The sequence below is a fragment of the Sinocyclocheilus rhinocerous genome, unplaced genomic scaffold (genome assembly GCF_001515625.1).
Source record: "Sinocyclocheilus rhinocerous isolate Xijiao unplaced genomic scaffold, SAMN03320098_v1.1 scaffold585, whole genome shotgun sequence".
Taxonomy (NCBI): Eukaryota; Metazoa; Chordata; class Actinopteri; order Cypriniformes; family Cyprinidae; genus Sinocyclocheilus; species Sinocyclocheilus rhinocerous.
In genome coordinates, this window is record NW_015630024.1 from 501,723 (window position 1) to 517,208 (window position 15,486).

Sequence of the window (15,486 nt, forward strand, 5' to 3'; positions counted from 1 at the left end):
ATATATATAAATATATATATATATAAATTAAAGATCACTTCTTTTTAAAGACTTTCTTCACGTTCTTCATTTTATTAGATGTAATCATTACAATAAATAAATAAATCTGATTAATGATGACAAGAACAACAGTTTTTTATTAATATTTATTTCCAATTTTATATTATTGAAATAATATGATCATGAATAGTAATAATAATAATAAAAACAAAGCATCAAGCATTATACAGTCTTAATGTTTTTAAGATTTATTGGACAATTATTTAACAATAAATGAAAAATAGAATTTTAATAGTAATAATAATTTTACATATTACTATTATTAGCATAAAATTATTCTTGTAATATTCACATTATTATAATCATTACTAGAATTTTCATTACCATTGTAATTATTAGAATAATAATTGCTGTTGTTGTTAATATTTTTTAACACTGACAGACAAGAAGGATTGAAAATGATAAGAAATGATGAGAAATGGGACAGGAAAATTACACAAGCCGGACACAAACTCTCCAGATCACACATCAGAGCAAATGTGCTAACCACAAGGCTGCAATTTCTACCACATCTTTAAATGAAAAGAAAGGGCTTACAGAATTGTCATTCAGGAAGCCTTGAAGCCCAAGTCCTTGCAGTTGTACTGATATTTGACCGTCAAAGATACTGTGCAAGGGCCTTTAGTGTACATCAACACACTGTGTTCTTTCTCTGCACCACTAAATAAAGATGCATGAGCAACAACGATAATAAAAGCACTGGCTCTGAGCATATGGACGGCATTAGAAAAAATTCTTGAAATTATTATTTAGGAAATACTTGGCTGATACCATAATAACCCAACCCATTCAACAACAATACAACAGAAAAAGGTGGAATTGAATGAGCATGGGTGTAGAGCCAAATGTTGCGTGCAAGAAACCACCTAGATACATGCTTTTTAGTCAGGTAAACACTATGCATGCTCAGCAATAAAAAATAAAAAAAAGCATTATGGGTAAATTTGTAGGTAAACACAGGGCAGGTTCCATTTAAAAGGACAATGTGTGCAGAAGCACTGAAATGAATCGGATGCTGACTCAGTGCACTTAAAATAGAAGTAAACATTCTACATATCTCAATGTAACCACAACAGATGATCCTCCAAATAATGACAGAGTCAGCAATTTAAATATTTTTTCTATTAAATGTTATGATTAAAATATTCTAGGGTGGGTTTTGCTGAGGTCACTGACACAGACTATATGTCAACACCCCAAAATAGGCCCAAACGCACACGTGATTCAGACCAGCCTAAATGACAAGCTCACACTGTTATCTCAATATCATGATGGTCAAAATTCCTGAAGTACAATCTAACTATCACAGACAGATCCTTCACGCAACAATATCTGTGCCCATTTAGCAGAACAGTCCAAGTTTGACAACTCCTCCCAGAAACCACGACTTGTTAGCAGGCGTTAGCGAATGTTAACAAAGGAAATAGCAACACGGGTTAGGTACAAACCACACAGGTCTTCTCCAACCTGTTCTAGTCTCCGAGCCACTGCCCTCTTCTAATTCAACCATACTGAAGAAGCATGTTTGGTGGAGTCGCACGTTGAATCTGTAGACACACCCTTTTAGCATAACAATTGGTGATTTGTAAATATAAGTAAGCTACATTAGCATTGATTCTTACATCCCAATAACTTCCTCAACAGCACAACTAAACAGAAAAAAATCTGCGGTTTATAGGTCTTTTGTCACTAGTTACCTCATTGTTTACGGTTTAATCATGACTAATGCACATCTCCACCCAAATTACCACAAAAGTACACTCATAAACGCTCTGTAGTTACAGAAAGTTAATCCATTGTGTGACATCCTAAGTTTCTCATTCGAAACGTTTGTTTAAGAACAGCTATTAGGTAACTGCTATGACGACAACATTTCTGTATTATGACAACTGAGATGTAATGACGGTATGACGTTAGCATTGAGGTTTAAGGATTGGCAGGTTTTACTGGCATAATGAGAGGTTCAGTAGCGCACAGATTAGCATGACACAGGGCAGATTGTATTTCAAGACCAACTAGTTAAGTGACTGCAATCAATTCTGGGACTAAAGAAGTGATTTACTCAAATATGATGAATTATGTAAGATTCTGACTGATGATGACTTAAATTTTGGCTTTTACATTACAAATGCCATAACTTTATAATGAGGTAGCATCCTGGATGTGGAAAATGACTTCAAGTTGCTACTTGCAAGCAGTCAAGTATGCACTTCAAGTATGTACTAAATGGCCAGTAGCAAAGTATAGGCTAAATGTAATCGTGAATTGTATACTATAGTAGAAGAACTGAGGAAAATTCAATGCAGTATGTTTGTTTAACCTGTTCTGTAAATGCCGTAACTGCATTCTTGTGAGTCCACAGCAAAAAGTTTAAAGTTGAGGTACGTAAAAGTGAGGATACCGATTTCCAAAACGGTTCATAATGGCACTAGTGTAAACTAAGCAAGTCTATGCTGGCTTCCATCTGGTTGTCAGCTTCAACCAAAATCTGTAACCAATCAGACAGGGTGTAGCGTGCTTGTTGCATTACAAAATGAATAATTAATTATCCAGCTATGCTTCCAGACATGAAATATTACCTCTTGCCATGAGCGAAGGTCAAAATGGAAGGCTACAAAGTATGTAAATGGCATACTGAGGTCACAAACATCTAAAAAATGTGAGCATAGTGACAGACAGCTCTCATTCTGACATGTACAATTGCTTAAAACCTTCTAAACCTAAAACCAATGCAGTAAACAAAAACCGTAAACTTAGTAACCAGCTGTTTAAACAATTTCCTGATACTTGTTTAGATGAAGTCTGCTCAGACATTATAGTAAGAAATAGACTGAGGCCTTTTCAGTCTCTCAGACAACAATGAAACAAGCAGTTTCTTGCGTGCCAAAAGCACTGTAATCGTTTCCACAAACTGCAGTGCAGTTGGCACAATCTTCAGCTATAGGCAGGTACAGCGGCAGGAAACCACAGACAGAAATGCAAGAGCTGTAGATACGTACCATCTGTAACAAAACCGAGTGTCCTGTTTCACTTTTGCCTGTAATCCAATCTAAAAGAGAGTCACTTCAATTTCCCTCGGCCTGATATATATAAAATATACCCCTTATGCACACAAACAAGCATATACTAACAGAAACACGCCCAGCAGTGAAGCCAGAAGCCTTAAACTCCTCCCACTCCACCACTTCAACAGCTGATGCCCCGCCCTCGAGTGTAGAAGTGTTCTGATTGGTCGAGAGTGAAGGGGTGCCACCCATCTGCACAGCGAGCCAGGAAAAATAAACACAAGACTGTTTCCACACAACTAAGGAAGTTGGAGTTGGGGTGGTGGTTATAGGTTTCAAAGATCGGCTGCCTGCAGTGGTTTGAAGGGGTCTGGGCCGGTCTGGACTGATAAGAAGTTGTACACGTTTCTATAGAGGCCGGTGAAGAAAAAAGATGCAGTGCAAACCTTCCAGTTCATACCTGTCAGGCTGGGTGTGTCTGGTACACTCACTGCTCAGGAATCTGAACTGCACAACCTACCATCAGCCCAGAGAAAGAGAGAAACAGCATCACATGCATGTCAATCCGCCACACCCAGAGCATGGAAAAAGAACAGAGAGAGAGAGAGAGGGAGAGAGAGAGAGAATCAGTTAATGCACATAAGAAAAAAAGGCAGAGGACGAAAAACAACTGGGTGAGTCATAAGCCCTGCTTTACATGGAAGCTCGGACTTGCTGCAGAATTGGAGCCAGCGCTAATGTAAGAGGAATATGGTGTAGTTACGTAGCCGCTGCACACTTTGACTCACTGCCTTCATATACACTCCTACTGGTAAAACAAAAGGCTTAACTGGCTTGTTTGTTCAGACAGGATTCCATTTTGACTACAAACCCCAAACAGGGCAAAACCAAGCACACTTTTATGGTAGAAGAGCGCCCTCTGGTGTACACATTGGGTGTACAATGTCAAACAAAAAGTTGATCAATGAGAATACTATGAAAATAAGACAACTTTAACCCTCCCAGATGACAAAAATAGGTGGTTGTGTAATGATTTGATAAATAAAATCAAATAATAAAATCAAATAAAATTAATTTTAAAACATGAAAAGTGTTTTAGCCATATTTTACATATATAAAATTAACACTATATATATATTTTATTTTAATACACTAAATATATAAGATCTTATATCAAACAAATCTGAGATGTAGTCTATTATAATATATATACATATTATCTAATATAAATCAAGGTAAAAACAAAATGAAAAATAAAATAGGATTTAAATGTTTGTTAAAAAGTGTATGATTGTGTGTGTGTGTGTGTGTGTGTGTGTGTGTGTGTTCCTCAGCTCTTTGCTGTGAACAAAACCCTTGGGGAAATGATCTCTTTAACACCACCCTATTTTAACTTGAGAGATAAACAAGTCACAATTCAACCCAAATGAACTTGTCCAAGCATACTAAATGAATAAACAAATGACTTGTTGAACTGAAACAACACAAATATATTAGGGCTGTCAGTTTAATGCGTTAACTTCATTAGTTATGAAAAATAACGCCATTCAAATATTGACTGTTGGCAAATATGATGCAGGGTAACAACTTTCTTTTGCACACCATAAAAGAAGGTATTTTGAAGACTGTTTGTAACTAAGCTGTTTGCAATGACTTTAATTGCATGAACAAAAAACACGAAGATGTTTCTCAAATTATCGTCTTTTATGTTCCATAGTTTATGTTAGGCTGTTGTAGCCTAAACATTTGTGTGTAATAAATTTTACGTTGAATCAAATAAAATATTTATTTCTAAAGCTACTATTTGTAATGTCCACTTGATACTTTCTCATTTAACACAATAATGGCATTAAATTATCTTTTGTGGGTAACTTCACAGCCAAATTTAATTCGCGATTAATTAGATTGGTCATGTGGTAATTAGATCAATCATGTAATTAATTAGATTAAAAATTTGAATCGACTGACAGCCCTAATATATACATAAGTAAAAACAGTAAAAACATAAGATGCAGGGGAAGTAGAGCTAGACAGGAAATTGGAGGGAGAGGCTGACGACAAAGGATGGTCTTGAAATTGCTTCCCCGGCAGCACAACAGCTGTGTCATAAGTATTTCCATATATAATTACCATCATGCCCAAAAATGTAATTACTATGGTTTTTCTGTTACTCTATACTTTTATGGTAATACAGCAGCACATTTTGCACAACTTAAATGCTTGTGCAATCTCACATAAAGCTTTTGTCCAAAGCTTTTTGTGACAAAGCTCACACATCGGTGACAGTGGGTGCAGCTGGGTGGAGATTTTGAGATTCACACTGCGCTTATCACAAAACACATCAAACTCCAACATACACCCTAAATCTGTATTTGTTGTCATGCGAGTGCTGGAATGCAGTTGCATTCCACAGAGCCACTTCTGAGGCAGGGGACCTTTGAATGAAACCAAATAAGGAAAACAGGAAAGAACCATTGACCAAACGCAACATAGTGCAGTGCTTGAGTTTAGTATCCTGAACAACCAAAACAACAAGATTAGATTTCTTTACTGTCCATCTGTTTAAAGTCAACGCAAACTGTCAATTCATCCCGTTTTACTTCTATAATATAATGCATCGCCAATTCACTTCACTTCAAAAAAATAGGAATTATCTGGGTTTTTTTAGAGATCATTTCAGCATGGAGAGGTGTGTGAATTGTGCACATGAAGCAGGCTTCTGCAGGACAAGTGAGTGACTAAACAGGAGAGTTGCATAGCAACCCTTATCGGTTAATAATTGAGTCTGTCATCAGAGTCCCACCCAGACACAGAGGTCAAGATGTGGCGGTGATGAAATCTAGGAATGAATCTCAGAAGGCCAGAGAGTCTATGAATGTGCAATTCAAGTTCTGCAGGCTCAGAACTGACAGTCTGAATAGAAAACATTTGAAAACAAACCAGGTTCTGTGAACGCTCTACACAACTTGGAGGTCGCTCTATTAAAACACTGCTCTGTTTGTTTGAGCGGTCCTTGACTTCTAATATAGCTGGAGAAAGCCATCCATTAACATCCCCATTCATCTCAATGGCAATTAAAACATGATTTCCATGATAACTGCGGTGCTGCCATTTAGAGCTTGTAGCACTAATTATAGATTTTATGATAGAGACCCCATAAAAAGTGCAGTTTTTGTCTTGTGATGACATATTTGAAACAGTTTGGGTGGGACATCAAATGGCTTGTCCCTTTTTAGCCGATAAAAATAGCCAATAGTCTTTACTTTAGATCACAAGATCAATATTTTGGTCCGTTTTCCCAAAAAATAAACACTGTAAATTTTAAATAATGATGGACTAAAAGCCACACAACTCCCATTTTGATTTCATGTGGTAAGTAATGCACTTTCTTTCACTCATGGCTTTCCTTTTGTGGTCTGGGTGGCCATAAAAGTTGGAAACACTTTTACTGGTTGAAGATAGACAGCCCCAAAAGTACACAAAAGAAGTTTAATGTCGTAATAGCAATACCTTTGGACAGACTGCAAGAAGGCAAGTAGAATATCTCACACACATGCATGCATATGTACATGCATGCTAACGTATATAAACACGGTTGACTCACAGTTCTTTAAAAATCTGACGTTTTAAACACACAAGTTGTGACACTGATGAAGAAATAACCTCCTGATCTGGTTGAGTCAGCACATTATGATGCATAAAATAAAAAAAAGAAACTAAAATTAAATAAATTCTGTATTAAATGTATTAAAATAAAAAAATAGAGATTTGTTAATAATTTATATACGCCAAATCTGACAACATCGCTGTCTCTTTCAGCTTTTCACACTTCCACATAATCTAAACATTTTAAGTATTCATGACTTTGAAAGTGACTGAAGGTACTCCTGACGTCCTGCGCAGCAATGCGTCTATATTTAGTAGTTTGTTCTCCATGTGGTTTGTTGACTGAGTTTCTGTCCAAGAGTCAGGCATCTGAATTCAGTTTGCTGTCTGTCGCTTATTCAAGCATAACACCTCAAAAAACAAGTTCCAAAAACAAGTTCTGTTCCAAAATCTAGTAAGCTGCCTTTTTGTCTACTGCCTGCTACACAAATAGCATCCTGACGTGAAGCACACAGAGACTGAGTTGACAATCAGCATGCTGCATGTACAAAGAAATACTAAATTAGATTAGATAATTATAGAAATATTTTTATTTTGTTTCTTTCAGTCATCATAAATGAGCTTAGTTAGGTTTTGCTTTCTCCACAAATGGCAGTGCATGTGCCGATGCTTTAGAATCTGGCCAAAATTAGGTAGCTACACCTTTTTAGGGAGCACAATGATGTCTAACACAATTATGATGCCATAAAATGTTGCCTAGGGAGGTAACTCACTAGGATTTGGAACAGAGCTTTGGTGAAAGGTAAAAAATAAGAGCTCTTGTTGCTCAAGTGTGCACAGCTCATGATGTATGACATCATGTTTGCACAATGATTAGGCAATTAACACAGTAATGTTTTTGATTCAGTCTGTGATCATGCTCAGAACATGCGGGAATCTCCTATATGGACTCAAGGGCACAGCCTACCAGGCCAGATGTTTAACCTCTAAAAGACAGACAGCACAAATACTTGTTTGCATTATAGATGAAGCTTTTGCATTCAGACAATGTTCTGTATTAGGTCGACAGCTGAGAAATCTAACAGTCCATCTCTGAGACAACCTGCTGTACAAAAATACCCTCTCAAGCTTTAAATACCCAATATTAGCTGCTGAATCTGCACACCTACATACTCAAACATACAGAAATAGAATAGTTGTGTGTGCTATTGGAACGGCAAGCTGATGGAACACATGTTCACATCAATAGTGCGTCACTAACTGAGTGCACAAACCACTGTAGATCAATACACTACACTGTTACAATACACTCAAATCACTTGACAACAGAATTAATGCTTATAAATACCCCAACACAGAGAAGTGTTGCAACTGTATTTCTAATTGAATGTTCTCCATGTGGTTCGTTGAATTATTTTTTGTCCAAGAGTTCAGTTTGATGTCACTTATTCGAGCATAATGCCTCAAAAAAACAAAATCTAGCCTTAATTTGAGATTTTCTATTCATACCAACCATTAAATTGCAGATTTAAATAAATAAATGAATAATAAAACTACAAATCAATCATTTTAAATGCTACAAGTGAATTTAGGCATCACAACATAATGTACAAAGATTAACTTTAAGAAAAAAAAAAGAGCACACACAATCAAATATCTGATTTCAACAAATGCACAACTAGTGTTGACAGATATTGATACATTTGCCTGTAATATCAACCAATCTCCAAATGGTTCTGATTGTGCATCCCTATATAAAACACTAAACTGTTTTAAAATGTATGGGTTACATGCATTATATGATAATTATACCTATATACGGTACTCATATGTTGCTTAACCTGGAAATGGATAACAACAGATACCAAGACTTGCCTTGAAGCTTTTAAAAAGCTCCAAATAGTTTGACATCAGTCACACTTTTTTTTTTTTTTAACCATTATCTTTGCTAAATTCTTACATTTTTAATGCTTTGTTTTAGTTGATGATTATATATTTGATATTAGCTTTTTAAAAAAAACTGAAAACAAATTATATTATTATTATCATCATTACTGCAAGCTATGAGACATTCAAAATAATTATCAAAATATGTTCTACCAATATAAATGATTCAAATCAATCAAAATAATTGAGTTTTATTATAGTTCATTAAAATCAGTTAATATGACAAAAATCAGGTTAAAATAAATAAACTTCTGAAAAGTTATAGTATGCGCTTGTGTATGCACTATATACAACTATATAACTTAATGTCTCAATAGGATTTTTTGTTACATTTTTAAAAATCTGTATGTAAATTTACAATACACATTCTCCACAGTGAAAGTGAGCAAGTGTCTTCCTTCGGGCCATTAACGTCAGTAAGCTGATGCTGAACCAGGCTGACATGTTGCACTGTGGGAATGAGCAGCAGTTGGATAGCAGCCAACTGAACAACATTGGCTAACATCAGCCACATATCAGAGAGCTCTGCTCATGCTCAAAATCACACAGCTCCCCATGACATCTGCATAACACCAGTTTTAGGTTGCAGGAAGCAAACTGGTGATATTAGCATCAAGATTGACAGTAGGAAAATTTATCAAAAGCAAAAGTCAAAAACAAAGAAGGCAATATCAAGCAATATGTTCAACTACTTGCCATAGAAGAACCATTTTGGGTTCCCAAAAGAACATTTCAGTCATCATTTCTTAAAAGAACCATTTTTTAAAGTCCAAGAACATTTTAAAATCTAAAGAATCCTTATCCAATCCAATAGAACCATAGGTGCAAATAGAATGGCTTTATTTTTAAGAGTGTAGAAACATTAATAGTCAAATGAATCACATTGCTCTTTTAAGAAACACACCCAGAAACGCTATCGACAAACAATACTGTTCATTGCAACACCTGGATTTGTCATAATATTGCCAGTAAAACAGATAACAGAGACTGAAGTCCTTGGTAGCTGCAGCTTTATTTAAGTGCTAAAAGTCCCTATAGTTCCACTTTTTGTAAAACATTTCCTCACACATTCCAGCACTCCTCCCTCGGACAGTTGCTGGGACCAAAGCCAAGACCTCCTGACCTGCACAAACTCAGGCTCACATTTAAAAGCCCACGATCATATCCTCACACTGCCAAGTCAGTCACTGCACCTCAAACACAATACTAAACAAACCCATGCACACACAATACTCTCTGAGACCTCAATACGATTATGTCCAGTAAGCGACACCTGTTGCTCTACAGCGACGTCCTGCAGGGCCGGTTGGTCCCGCGTGCCGCGGATCCAGCTGAAGATCTGGCCCATGTCTACCGGTGCTGAGTGTGTGACGACGTCTATGTGGCTCTGCTGTGTCTGCTGTCTGAGCTACAGCATGTTCCAAGCACAGGGAGCAGGGGGAGGGGCCAGGGGAGTGGTTAGGGCAAATGGGCAGGGCTATGTCACTTTACTGGAGGCAGAATCAAAAAGAGGGAGGGAAGGAGGAATGGTTAAATAGGGAAGCACATGGAATTTATACCTCCTGACAAGACGTCTGACACTTTTAAAGCAGGGATAGTCAGGGCGTATGTGAATGTTCACACGGTATGATCCAAAGGTAAACGTTTATGGTTATTTTTATGGTGCATTTCAAAGATGTGCATACAGACACTAAAATTCTTGAACCAACAAAACAAACTAATTGAAACAGAGGTGCGGTAACTTATAATTCATAGTAGCATGTGGCAAAAGTGATTGTAGTGAGAAAAGTAAACTTCCTTGCTTTATTAGTGCATCTGTTGCCAAGTGAGACTATGTTAAAGACATTGTCGACTCGACCCAAAGAGAGAATTCCACGTCAACTCATGTCGTTTCAAACCTGTATGACTTACTTTCTAAAAAAAGAAGATATTTTTAACAATGTTGGTAACCAAACTATTTCGCTTCTCATTAACTTCTATATATTTGTCCATACAATGGAAGCTATTGGGAATCGGAAGTGCTTAGCTACCAACATTCTTCAAAATATCTTCTTTTGTGTTGCACAGATGGAAATCTGACAGGGTTGGAAGGACATGATTTTTTTTATTTTTGGGTGAACTATCCCTTTAAAGCCAAAGAAATCTCTAAAACACTCCTAATCAGCATGTGTAACCAGCAGAAAGTCACATTTCAGGAGAAGGAAGCATTCTATTTTTACATTGCGCGTCTAGCAAGAGTGTCTCATTCATCAGTGAGCACAGAGCTGAAATCAGGGACTCGCACTTACAAAACTTTTGTCTCAAATGCCTAATCATGATGCACTGTATCCACCCCAAATGCTGAGAACAAAGCATGCCAGTTCAGTGAGATTTGTTGGGTGTGAACATCTCAAATTTTCAACTGGCATCTCATCAGATGTGGACATGCAGTTATGCGTGTTAGACAACTAAAGACAGCCAATCTAAAAAAGTAAACGAGCACTGCAGTTTTTGTAGACCATGAGAAATCGGCTTACCTACAAACTCTACCTGGAGTAAATTCATTGCCTGAAAATAATTCAATATCTTTCAGAAAATTGTGCAATCAAGTGTACGTAAAGTAGTTTAAATCACATCATACATTGTTGAAGTTAAAATGCCATAAAAATTTAATTTTCACTTATTACATGGCTCTGTGGAATACTTGATTCTGATTGGTCAGTCGCGACATTCCGAGGTATGCTATCCCTCGATAATAACCGGTAAAAGCTAATAACACAGGCTCATCCGGGTAACCGCAGTCGGCGCTGTACTCTTGCTTTAACTATTTTTTCTTGGTGGGAGCTTTACGTTTGTTTAGCTAATAAAATATTAAAACTCGATTCAAAATGGTGTACAATTATTTAATTATGTCATCCTGGTATCGTGGACTCGCTCTCGTTTCATACAAACGCAGCTGCTGCCATTTTGCTACGATTGTTTTGTACGCTGTAATGGATTATAAGAGAACTAACAAACTGGTAAGGTTTTAAAACATTTTCGTCTTAATTCTTTTATTGCCTTAATTATTTTTGTGGTGAAATGTTGTGTAATAAGTGGTTTGACTGCACCGTTTCCCTTAAATGTCCGTCTAGTTTGAATTTGCCGCTTGCTCGCAACTGCTGTCTTCACGGAAGCTTTGCGTTCAAATATTTCAACTCAAATCAATATTTTGCATCTAATTATTTACTTATGTGGCAAGTAGCCGTGTAATCCGCTTCGCATCGGGGTCCTGATCACCCTGTCAGGGTTTATTCTGAGATAACAACCGGCTGGATGTACATTATCCCTTACATAATAACTACAATTGAATTGATTGAAAACAACAAACCTTGATTCTTGTCATGTTTCTGAGACAGGGCAGGTGATTTTTTTTCAGTTTCCATTTGGACAGCTAACAGAGATCAGGCTGGTATAAAACAAGGCTAGCTTTTTGCATGTTGCCTCAAGCAAAGAAACAATTTCCAGTCTTCTAATTTCTGTGTTTTATTATATTATATGATCTGAGAATAACATCACACATTTGAAATCTCTTCTTCTGCAAATTAGCATATTCACAATATAGCACAACCCATCCTACCTTACGACTTAATTTTAGGAGATATCAAACCTCTCAACTCTCAAAGTCACCACCTGACTGGAAATGTTGACTTGCATTCCCGGGGGCTTCATTTCGACATATGAAGCCTTAATCAACAGCAGCACACTGAAACGCTTAGCGTCAATCCTCATGATGTCGATTGAGGAAGAAGCCCAAAGGAACCTGATATTACAAATGACACAACATGGCTAATTATTTCCAGAGTGCTACTTAGAAATACACAAACACCGCAATTAGATAACACCAGTCTGAGTCAAACAGGGCAAATATATTAAAGGTCAAATCTAAATTATGAGGTCAATTTATTCATCCATTTTCCAGAATCCTGAATGTATCACAATAATATTACGCAGCACAACTGTTTTCAACTGTGTTAATAATAATAAATGTTTCTTGAGCAGCAAATCAGCATATTAGAATGATTTCTGAAGGATCATGTGACACTGAAGACTGGAGTAATGGCTGCTGGAAATTTAGCTTTTACATCACAGGAATAAATGACATTTCAAATGTATTCAAATAGAAAGCTACAACTAAAAAGCCACGATGTCCACATTTGAGTAATTCAACACATAAAGGAACAAGTGAAGCTCGACCTCTCGCAGAAGAACATCCTGTGTTTGTGCACACATGTGCACACACACATACAAGCACACACAAGTACAATTTGGTGAAACAAAAGGTTCGACACACCCATATATCTTCCTGTAACTATCAGAAGCACTTAGACTCATGTTATGTGAACATTAGTTGACATGAACACCTGAAGTAATTAGTAAACTAATTATTAATGGTTTAAGCTGTTAAAAAAATCTCTGATCCACAGACATGTAAATGCATGAAATAATCTGGCATGCATAATTGCAGACACACCTGAGTGTTTCATCTGCGAGCTCACAGAACAAGTCAAACCAGCTGTGTTATCTTGAGAAAACTCAGTGATGTTCAAGCTTTTTTTTAAATTTATCCTCCTAAAACTTTTCTATATTTATAATATACTAGCTAACATTATGCATCATATTGAGTTTAGCAGCCCCTGGCATTGCAGGCCGGTGCCCGGTGTTTGTCAATGTAACTGGAGCACCTGATGAAGTGGAGTTTCAAGATATATATATATAGTAACAAAATGTCCCTGAGAACATTTCATGACACAGTCACAGGACACTGAAACATTGCAGCCACACCAGGGGCCTTCTAGAAAACAAGTGTATTCCTAGCTATACAAAATCAATATATTTCATGCACTGCACATTCATAAATGCATTTTACCACTGTCTCTGCGGGTATGGCTCTCTGAAGTAGATGGAGAATTGTGTCATATAGGAATGCTGTTTTACATTTTCTGGGCTGGATGTGCAAACATGGCAGAGTTGGGTGATAAAACATTCATGGCTTTGAAGATTTACAGTTCATACAGTATCTGTGACACTAGACTGATTGGGGGCAATAATTCAGCTAAACTACAGGTCAGTAACTGGCAAGGGCTTTCATTGTCCTCAAGAGGGTGGCAATGCTCCATTAGAAGCTAAAGCATGACAAGTATATTCTTGATGAATGGATTAGGAGTTTTATGCAGGCATTACACATATTGTTTTAGCAATTTGAACGAATTTCCAATAATTTTTCAGTCATTCATGGTTAACTGGATTCCAAACTTTGTTATTTATATTTAAAGGGGTCATATGATGCGATTTCAATTTTTCTTTTCTCTTTGGAGTGGTGCACGTTTCAGAAAGGCCAGGCATAGAGGAGAAACAGTAATGTACAGTATGTGGAAAATAATGTGTTTTTTGAACCTTAAACCACAAACACATTTCATTACACCAAATACACAAAATAATGTTCTTTTTAGCAACATCATATGACCCCTTTAAAAATAATAATTTCACAGACATGACTTTCACAAAAGCAATTTCAAGCTAATTATTTTGCAGATAACGATACCTTTAAAAAAAACTATTTTTTTCTATAGAAATTAACCTGATTTTGTTAATTTGCATGACTTTCCATGCCTGGAAAGCACAGCTTTAAAAAATATATAATATTTCCAGGTTTTCCATGACCGTGGGAACCCTCAGAAAAAAAGGTACAAAACTGTCATTGGGGCGGTACCCTTTATAAAGATAATATTATGTACACTTTTGTTACTAATATGTATATTTACGGATACACAAGGTACAAAGACGTACCTTTTGCCAGCTTTGTACCCTGTTTCCCCTGATAGTGTAGCATATTTGAATTCTGTTCTGAATTACATTTTCAAAAGAAACTGTCAATTCTATCTTACCTGGAACCTTGAGGTCTGAGGAACATTGCCTTTTTGTAATGAAGTGTCACCTTTCTACAAAGAAATTAAGACAGAAACAAAGAAAAGTGACTTAGCACCCTGTCAAAATTTACAATAGCCTGAGGGTTCAACATGCTACTACCTCCAAAATGATGACTAAACAGTCTATCTGAGGAATTATGACATTACAAATCTGAGTAAAAAGCATTAACGCAACCATTCCTGAGAAAATACTCTATTTCTGGCATTTATTCCTATTTAACTAGACTCCATTTCAGTCATTTCTCGTTGACTTTTAGGTTGACTGACACTTTGATGTTACGCAGCTCATAAGCCATATGACATTCTTTGAATTCTCTTAACTTCTTTTTTTTTCTTTTACAATTGCAAAGCGACTCCAGTATCCGGCACAACACTTGAGGAAACTTTACAATTCATGCAAACGCATTAAACCCCAATTTCACTACACTAAATCCGACAACGACCAACTTCTAATATACACCTACTGTTTTTTAAATAACTGAGCCTGTGTGTACAAGTACAAAGATCAACTTAATCCTGAAGTGTTTACATTTGTCAGCTCTTTAAAGGAACCCTCCTTTGAGCACTACGACTTGTTTTATATTGGAAGTTAGTAGTTTTCTGTGCAGTTCAAATCATGGCACGGATCTACTTACGATGCTCGACCAATACGCTGCGTACGCCATGGCGGAGGACGAATCGTTTGAAGGGTAGAAAGTTTGCTCGACTAACTTCCTTGAGGTCCGTTCGCCAGCTTCTTTCATTCCTTTGTAGTGATTGCCCAACACTGTGATTACGGGATATTTCTGTTTCTCTATGCCGGTACTTTAAAGGCAGGGTATGTGATTTTTCAAAAACACTTTAGAAAACTGATTCGGGCCGATTAGCAAAACAAACTTGTAGCCAATCAGCAATAAGGGGCGTGTCTACTCATGATGTGG

General features: G+C 36.7%; 1 protein-coding gene across 13 annotated transcripts in view; it reads right to left on the reverse strand.

The window, feature by feature from the left end:
• LOC107739675 (calpastatin-like) overlaps positions 1-15,486 on the reverse strand; it is a 34,261-nt gene that overhangs the window by 16,036 nt on the left and 2,739 nt on the right. For 8 of the 13 annotated variants that reach the window (XM_016551863.1, XM_016551868.1, XM_016551866.1 and 5 more), the window contains exon 2: positions 14,525-14,578. In XM_016551863.1, coding sequence (XP_016407349.1) covers positions 14,525-14,578 — 54 coding nt within the window. Of the gene's footprint in view, positions 1-3,059; positions 3,208-9,861; positions 10,025-14,524; positions 14,579-15,201; positions 15,311-15,486 lie in introns of those variants that run through there. The other 5 variants (XM_016551858.1, XM_016551865.1, XM_016551861.1 and 2 more) reach the window with 5 other exon arrangements.